The 9,559-nt window shown below is 36.8% G+C and overlaps 1 protein-coding gene across 1 annotated transcript; it reads right to left on the bottom strand.

Moving 5' to 3' along the window:
* Positions 1–5,468: 5,468 nt before the first annotated feature.
* On the bottom strand, positions 5,469–8,590 carry LOC120005330 (heat shock cognate 70 kDa protein 2-like). Its single transcript, XM_038854914.1, has 2 exons — positions 8,274–8,590; positions 5,469–7,394 (listed from the first exon to the last, which is right to left on the bottom strand). Exons 1-2 carry the CDS (start codon positions 8,485–8,487, stop codon positions 5,659–5,661), a joined length of 1,950 nt encoding a protein of 649 aa, XP_038710842.1. The 5' UTR covers positions 8,488–8,590; the 3' UTR covers positions 5,469–5,658.
* Between the last annotated feature and the right edge of the window lie 969 nt (positions 8,591–9,559).

The raw sequence follows: 9,559 nt of genomic DNA on the forward strand, positions 1-9,559 counted from the left end.
CAACAATTTGTTGACACAAAAGCTAAGACTTTTTTTGACAAATAATGCCCAAAATGAAATGGTTCATAAATGGACAATTATAAAAAAAATTAAAACAATTTTCCTCTTATGATCTTGATTTTATTTGGAATGGCGATATTACCCATCAATGGATTGAATGCCCATTCACACTTCCTGGAGAGAAGGCTTGCCGGTACCACTATTTTAGTATAGCATGTGTCGAGTTCCGGAAAGGTGATTCGTGCTAGTTGGCTCACGGTGTTTTTGAGTGCTGGCTTCACCCTGTCCGATATTGAACTCCATCGTGCAAGGACAAGATGGGTTGCCGTAGACATGTTTGCGCATTCACCTGAACAGATTGGTAATGGAAATGATAATTGTTGTCAAAAAAAAGTAAATGGATAAGAGGAAATGTGTCAGACTGTGCAAGGTACTATTTTCGTTAATTAGGAACCAATTTTGCAATATATGCTACAATATATTGTGGAAGCCAAACAAACAACTATGTATGGTATAACCATTATACAATAATTTTGTAACAATATTATTGTATTTTCAGAATGTCCAACTGAGAACAATTTTGTAATAATTAAACATTTCTTTTCTATTATATCCGCATGTTAATATTGAATTGACTCAAATACGCCAACTTGATTTATAGGGTTCTCATCCTCTAAACAAGTTCACGAATTGTCATCTTCTCTAAATACTAACCGTCTCTCATTTGAAACTTGTTCGCAACTCCGATCCAAGTGCGTTTGTTTTCGTCGTCTCTAACAGTAGACTTGCTTCATGATTTCTATTGTCTTGTTCTTCTTGATGATTTTCTTCTTCTCTAATGTAATTCTTCTTCATTAACAGTGCTCGTCCATCCCCCGCGAACCCTAGCAACTTCTTACTAGGTAAATTGGTTTGTCTTAGCCATTATTCTTGCTATGTTGTTCTTCCTGATTTAGGGTTTGGTAACTGATTTATTGATTCTTTCAATTTAGGGTTGAGGTTTAATTTATTTGATTTGAACATGGACATGAGAGTCGAACATGACACTGCACAGATACATTGATACGACAATTCTCAAAATTCTAAAGATACGACATGTCAAGGATACGATAAATAAATATTTAATATATATTTAAATTTAATTCATATATAAATATCCAATTACAAATCAAAATCCTATAATATCATAACAATCAAAAATGCATTCATGCATCTAAATCTTCAGTTAAATTTTCTTTGATATTCTCCATCATTCCATCACCAAACATAATAGCTTCTAACTCTGGTTCATCAAGTGACAAATTGGCAATTTGGAGAAATCCAAATTCATCCATCATATCATCAAAGACATCTCCTTCTATATCCCACATCATCCTATTCCCCAGCACGTTTGGGTGTCAACTTGTTCTTTCTAATAGAATGAATGAACGAATACGTACTCCAATTATGCTCACAACAAGACGAGGAAGAAGGTTTCCTAAAAAACTTTAAGGCCAAAGATTGAAGCATAGGAGCGGAAGTACCATGAATCGTCCACCAAAATTTGGGTTCCATTTCTCATCTTTGCCAATGGAATCAATTTCTGAAAAAGCAGCTACACAAGTTGAAATTTTGGCAAATTCAACATTAACCACGATTTTGGACCTCGTTTAGCTATGCTTTGTTATGGATACTCCTTTCTCACTCCATGCATTCTTCAAAGGCTCTAGTAATTTCTTTAAAGCAAAGTAGTCCTCAACATATTATAACATGGAGGAATATACCCCGAAATAAGATGACCTACAACAAAAATGTAAGATTGAACATAATATGGATTCCTTACAAAGTGAAATGAGAGACCGCTAGAGTAATCATCCTAGCGATTATACTATGCAATTCATCATGACACTTCATAATAAAGCTTTTTCAAAAAAAAAAATTCCCTTACTTTCTGTTCTTTCTACATGGATCATACCCTTCCATTCATAATGAACAAAATCTGCCCAACATTCCAATAGAAGATCTCATGATTTGGCCAGTTGCATTACTATGAGAGGATGGAGGTAAAGGAACCTTCTTTGGCATGAAATTTTTTTCCCAATTTCAACTTCCTTGATCTCTTTTTCCATCTCCTTAAGGTTGTTTGTTGAAACCATTTTACAAACTTTAATCCCATAACCTCTCTGTCTTAAAAGATGGGTCTTACTCTTGAGTAAGATCCTTTGAATCTCTCATCACGTAAGTTACATTGAAAAGGAACATTACCTCCTCCATTTGAATCGTCGTGTTCTAATTTTGTGACATGCTTTCCTTGAGGCTTTAAATCATCAACTTCTTGTTCCAATAACTCCATGATCACTAACAATATTACTTGTGTCTATCCTGGACAAATGAAAAATAAAATTGAGCAATCACAAACAAAATTAATTTTAGTCATCCTAAAAAATGAAATAGAAGTAACAAGTTCATATGGGGCATTTGGTTGACATTTTGAGAGGGGAATGAGGCGAGTCGAGGGTGAGAATCACTCATCCCACCCTCATTTCTTACTTATAGAGATTAGCCAAGCTCACTAAAATGGTAAGATTGGCTAATCTCCAGGGAGAATGAGTTTGATACTCAAAAGACTACCCCTTATTAAGAAGTAATCACAACCATTGAATTAATCTATTATTGTTTTTATGTACAAAAAATTGGGTACTAAGGAAATTGTACAATTAAAATTCTAACACTCATGCTCACTTTTCATTTCATACCAAACATGGTAATGTTCATTTCATAATCATCTCGTATTCACCTCACACTCGCCTCAAGCTTGCCTCACACTCACACTCATTGGATTAGCAACCAAATGGCCCGTTAGTTCTTACCCAGAAGATTGACTTCCTTCTAGTGGTATTTTCCCTTGTTGATGGCACTATCAACACCTAGTTTTAAGTCTTTCACGTTTGAGGAAAAAAAAAGCGAGAAGATAAAGGCAAAAAGTCTTATTTATCTTTGCCTATCAAAAATATTTTTGTATACCTTCTATAAAATACTTTATGTTTTCACTTTATAAAAAGTATTCAACTTTAAACAAAAGAAGTGTCGGACACGCATGCATTGCGTGTCCGCCAATATTTTTTAATTAAAAAATAATAAATTACATGACGTAGTGATATGTGTCCGACATGTGTCTGTTGGTCCAAATATGACAATGAGTGATGTGGCCTCTTCTCCTCCTAGTATTTTGGCTTCCTCTATTCCTTTTTGATTCAAATATTGTAGAGACAATCCTCAATGTGTAGAACATCTTTTAGAAGTCTTGAACAATTAAAATCAGCCGCACATGTGCTCGTATAGTCGGTCCACACATAAAATATCAATGTTGAACAATGTAGCATAGTATGTCACAAACGGGCGCTGTCTTGCACACAGCTTGCATGGACTGAATTCTTCACTTCTAAGTCCAGGAAAGTGTACCATTAAGGCACAGTTCCAACCACCATCAAATAATCCTTGGTGGAAAGTTTATGAACTAGGCTTTTCTTAACATCCTAGAGCTCCAATGCTCATGACTGAATGCCAGGTCATTAATGTTGTCCGAAACTAAGTCCTGAATGATATATGATGATTATCCTACAAAGAAATAGGAGGTAGAACTACTCAATTGTATGTAAGCTCAAAGAGCTTCATATAAAGCACTTAAGTTACTCATAATTAATATCAACTCAGAAAATTCTAATTCATGTATGATAAATTATTTTGGGCATATTAGAATGTGTATACAAAGTTTCATGACAATCGGATAAGGTTTGATCGCTCAATGAAACCAGTAGGCCAATATATTCAATATTAATAAAACACTGTGATCCTACTGCTCACTGTGCAACCCTTATGTACAGTGGTCAAAATTTGGCCATTAAAGCATTCAAATTAAATATCATGATGAATATAATGTACATATCAAATTTCAAGTTAATTAGTTCACAAATGAAAGGGTTATGACCTAACCAAGTGACTACTCAATTAGGACACAATATCGGCTAGTATGCTAGGGCATAAAAATTCTTAGCAAAAATGACAAAATCTCTTGAACCATCCCTAGTCAAATATTTTTCATAATGATGAAACTAAGGTGTATACAAAATTTAATGGCGATTAGAGTTCATTTGGTTCCTCACGTTCACAAACGAACATATATGCACAAAACTAGAATTTTATGTGAAAACCTAGTTTTGGCAGAATTGAAGCATATGTCCAAAATTGAATGTAATGCACTTAATTTCACTTGATTCTTCTAGAACATGTATTAGACTCTCATGAAAGTGTGATTCAAGTTTCAAGTCATTTGGACTTAAGTCTGTTAAGTTATGATTACACAAAGATTGAAACCCTAACTTGTCCATAATTGTTCATTTTCTAAACTGAATTTCTAGCACTCTATTAAAGCACATTAAAGGTCAACTTCACTTAGAAATAGGCATAAGCCTCACCTAGTACACGTGATCACATTTTTTTTTTTTTTTTTGATTATCGTGGGTGTCCGGGCCAGCTTTACGCGCACCTCGACTAATCCCAGGGGCCTTGAAGTTAACGACCATGTAAGCCTCCAGTGGCCCTTTGGGGGCTCGAACCTTGGACCTGTCAGTGTAACTGTCCAGGTCTTACCAGCTGAGCTACCCCTCAGGGTTACACGTGATCACATATTTCAAGTAGCATGGCATAATCATTCAAATTTAATTCTCATAAATCAAATGGCACATAAGGGTTTTAATATCATCAACAAATGTTAGTTTTAATATCATCAAAATCAACACGCAGAACCATAGATCCAACAGAGCCCACATTACATAGGCCTACAATTGGGATTACAAGACAAGTGGATGGGTGACTCATCTTTTCTCAAAAGTCATGACTTTTGAGTTGGGCCCAAGCCTTATAAGTCGTTTGGAGTTGTTCTTAGAACATATAACAGCAGAGATGGATGAACACTAGTCATGCTTGTAAAGTTGCTCACATTCAAATCGACAGAAATGTTCAACTATTTAATATTTGTACGTACGTTATATGCTAGCATTATTCTGTTTTGTCCCTTTATTTTATTTTTTTTCGTTTTGTTTCGTCTTGTAGACAGAAGTCGTTTGGAGCATAACAATGGAGGCCCTTATATGTTGAGAACTTGGGACTTCTTTCATGCACAATCCCTTCTTCTTTTATTGATCTAATTCAACAGAACTAGCGTCTGACCATTAAAACTCCAATCCAAGGAAAATAGTTAGATGAACCTGAACCCTTTTAGGATCGGGGGTTGGATCTTCCAGCCATATCAAATACATACTAATCAGTAAATTAAATATCTTTCTAACCTAAAAATATGCCATATTAATCAATCAAGATATGAAGCAGTTGCCGTAACATCAGGGGATTCCTGATACAGTCGCATAACCATTCTTATGCCTTCGTGGTTAGAAACATACCAAAGAGCAACTAATTGATGGAACATTATATAAGAAAAAGAAAGGTAAACGTTTCATTACTTAAAAATACCAGTTCGAAAGCGTACCATGGTTATGGCACAAGAAAGCATATTCAAAATCCACTTTAAATTAATCAAAATAAAAAAAAACACTAAATTGCCGCACGAAATTATCACCACCACCATGGCACCATCAAATGAATTGCAAACAGATTGGAAGTTTAGTCGACCTCCTCAATCTTGGGACCTGCACCGTTGCCACCAGACGGAGCGGCATCATCATCCATACCAGCGCCTCCCATATCACCACCAGCACCTTGATACATCTTAGCAATAATGGGATTGCAGATGCTCTCCAGCTCCTTCATCTTGTCTTCAAACTCATCAGCCTCCGCAAGCTGATTGCCATCCAGCCACTGGATTGCAGAGTCAATGGCATCCTCAATCTTCTTCTTGTCTACTGGGTCAAGCTTTGAACCAATCTTATCATCTTTCACAGTGTTCCTCATGTTATACGCATAGTTCTCCAAAGCATTCTTTGCCTCAACCTTCTTTTTGTGCTCCTCATCTTCTGACTTGTACTTCTCAGCCTCCTGGACCATTCGTTCGATTTCATCCTTGGACAGCCTACCCTTATCATTGGTAATTGTGATCTTGTTCTTCTGCCCTGTGGTCTTGTCCTCTGCTGAGACATTCAAGATACCATTGGCATCAATGTCGAAGCAGACAGTGATCTGAGGAACACCCCTTGGTGCTGGTGGAATGCCAGAGAGCTCAAATTTTCCAAGCAAGTTGTTGTCCCTAGTTCTTGTTCTCTCACCCTCATAAACCTGGATCAAGACACCGGGTTGATTGTCGGAGTAAGTGGAGAACACTTGCTCCTTCTTGGTGGGAATAGTTGTGTTCCTAGGAATCAAAACAGTCATGACACCTCCAGCAGTCTCCAATCCAAGAGATAGAGGGGTGACATCCAAAAGCAGAAGGTCTTGCACCTTCTCATTGCCCTCACCACTCAAGATGGCAGCCTGAACAGCAGCACCATAAGCAACAGCCTCATCAGGATTGATGCTCTTGCAAAGCTCCTTTCCATTGAAGAAATCTTGCAACAGCTGCTGCACCTTAGGAATCCTGGTAGAACCACCCACAAGAACAACATCATGAATAGTGCTCTTGTCCATCTTTGCATCCCTCAAGCACTTCTCGACGGGCTCCATGCACTTCCTGAAGAGATCCATGTTGAGCTCCTCAAACCTTGCACGGGTTATGGTGGAATAGAAATCAATACCCTCAAACAGAGAATCAATCTCAATGGTAGTTTGAGCAGTGGAGGATAGGGTCCTCTTCGCTCTCTCACAAGCAGTCCTCAGCCTCCTAAGTGCTCTGGGGTTTCCACTGATGTCCTTCTTGCTCTTCCTCTTAAATTCCTGAACAAAGTGGTTGACCATTCTGTTGTCAAAGTCCTCACCTCCAAGATGGGTGTCACCAGCAGTAGCCTTCACCTCAAAAATACCTTCTTCAATGGTAAGAAGAGACACATCAAAAGTACCACCACCAAGATCAAAAATCAACACATTTTTCTCGCCAACACTGGTCGCTTTCTTGTCAAGACCATAGGCAATAGCAGCAGCAGTAGGCTCATTGATTATACGCATCACATTGAGGCCAGCAATAACACCAGCATCCTTTGTAGCCTGACGCTGTGAGTCATTAAAATAAGCAGGTACAGTAACTACTGCGTTCTTTATAGTTGAGCCAAGATAAGCCTCAGCAATCTCACGCATCTTTATGAGGACCATAGATGAGATTTCCTCAGCAGCAAACTGTTTGTCCTCACCCTTGTAGTTCACCACAATCATGGGCTTGTCTCCAGGACCAGGAATAACCTTAAAAGGCCAGTGCTTTATGTCACCCTGAACAGAGGCATCACTGAATCTCCTACCAATCAACCGCTTTGCATCTGCAAAATTTGAGTAAATCAATCAGCAAATGAGCACATGTATTGCATAGAGGCAGAATATGTTAGTATTCATACAATAAGATTTAACAAACCTAAATTATAAAATCAACAGTTCATCAAATGTGAAATTCCAAGTCAGACATTTACCAAGAGGAAGCTGACTAAAAAATCATATAGCAAAGGAAACATAATAGCTAAGTTATTAGATAATCAATTCATAATCGTAATAATCATATAGATATCATAAAATTCAAAATTTTAGTTGATTGCTTCACAGTCTCTGTTCTATTTTTTATCCAAAAATAACAATATATATATATATATGTAGAATATCTACATTTTTAACACTTTTTTCATCAAAAAACTAATTTGTATTCGTTTCAGTTAGATAATAACACCCCAACTCCAAGTTGCATCCTTTCTACCTGCTTAATACCGGACTTCAGCCAAAAGAGAGGAAACAACTAGATCTTCCATTACAAACAACAGATTCCACACAAGCAAAACAGCTTCAACCAAAATAGAGGGAACAACTAGATCTTCCATTACAAACAATAGAATGATAGATACCACAAGCAAAACGTTGCACAGCAGCTTAAGATTATACGGATTTCCCCTATATTATAATCACACAACCGAGACTCAAAACTAATAAACAAACATAAAAATTATTGAACATAATAAGTCGTAAATCGATTCAACAGTAAAAGTCATAGTTTCAGATCCAGATCTACTGCCAAAATTAACCAATTCGGAAAACCACATTATACAAAAAGTTACCCAAATAACAAAATCAACAACATAGAAGAACCAGAAGCACGTATACAACCACACAAAACCAAAGAAATCCGTAAAAATCTTTCAAAGAAGAAGCATTACCGAAGACGGTGTTGATGGGATTCATGGCGACCTGATTCTTGGCTGCATCACCGATCAAACGCTCTGAATCAGTGAAACCAACATAAGACGGGGTCGTCCTGTTTCCTTGGTCGTTGGCTATGATCTCGACTCTGTCGTGCTGCCATACTCCGACGCAAGAATACGTCGTTCCTAGATCGATACCGATCGCTGGTCCCTCTCCCTTTCCGGCCATTCTCACGCTAACAACTATCTCACAAAAATTTCTAGATCTAAAACGCTAAAATAGTGCCGCTGCTAAACGACTTGCTAGGGTTTGTAACTTTTGTGGACGAAGTACGAGATGGCTTGTACTGAGTTTATATATGTTTTTTTGGGTTCTGTGGTTCTAGAATGTTCTGTGAAGGTAGTGATTGCCGTTCGATTTTGTGGTTACCGACGGTTCGGATTTTGTTTCAGGGGAAGAGAATCTCTCGCGAGTCCTTGATTTGAGCAGTTGCTTCCTTTTCCGTCTTTAACACGGCAGTCTACGCGTCAACAGAGGCTAGCGAGTTAGGGCCCATGGACTAGAGACCGGCCCAATCCATTTATAGTTTATGATAGTGTTTATCCGAATCGACAAACGCGTCAACCCTTGACAATAATTTTTGAAGGTTTCAAACACGCACATCGATCCGCAATAATAATTTTTAAAGATTTAACCGATTGAATTAAAGGGTCAAAGGTTGAATCGCTCATTTTTTAAAAGAAATTATTTTGTTTATAAATAATAATAGTATTATCATAAATCAAATCTTCATTTAATTTATATGATGTTTGACTTTTATACCAAATTTTTAGCTACAAAACCTTGTTTTTATCTATTTTTAGTTATTATTAAAAAAAAAAAGATTAAGTCACCCTCCACAAAAAATAAAGGTTGCAAAAGTATTTTTTTGAAAAATGACATATTAATACTACTTTCAAAACTCTTGGACATTTAAGTCCACACCAAAAAAATTTATCCCTCATAAGTCCATTTTTATTTTTTATAATTATTTAAATTATTTAAATTTTATGTAATTCCTATTTTGTCATTTTTTTTCAAAGAGATTTAAATCTAATATGATTTCTCTCTCTAGTTACTTTCTCTTTATGCTACATCTCTCTCCTCACTACATCTTATCTCTCTACTGCATCTTTCTCTCTCCTACTGCATCTCTTTCTCTCTTTACTACATGTTTCTCTTTCTCTTTCATCTCTTTTTTTATGGTTGTTTTGGTCCCAGATATGGTTGGGCATTGTGCGTCTCTATGAAGAAAGTCCAA

The sequence above is a fragment of the Tripterygium wilfordii genome, chromosome 9 (genome assembly GCF_013401445.1).
Source record: "Tripterygium wilfordii isolate XIE 37 chromosome 9, ASM1340144v1, whole genome shotgun sequence".
In the NCBI taxonomy this organism is placed as follows: domain Eukaryota; kingdom Viridiplantae; phylum Streptophyta; class Magnoliopsida; order Celastrales; family Celastraceae; genus Tripterygium; species Tripterygium wilfordii.

Bases quoted from the DNA above. Each gene is read 5' to 3' on its own strand.
- LOC120005330 (XM_038854914.1), bottom strand. From the start codon at position 8,487: ATGGCCGGAAAGGGAGAGGGACCAGCGATCGGTATCGATCTAGGAACG. The intron at 7,395-8,273 runs GTAATGCTTCTT...CAAATTTTGCAG, and splicing joins TCCCATCAACACCGTCTTCG to ATGCAAAGCGGTTGATTGGT.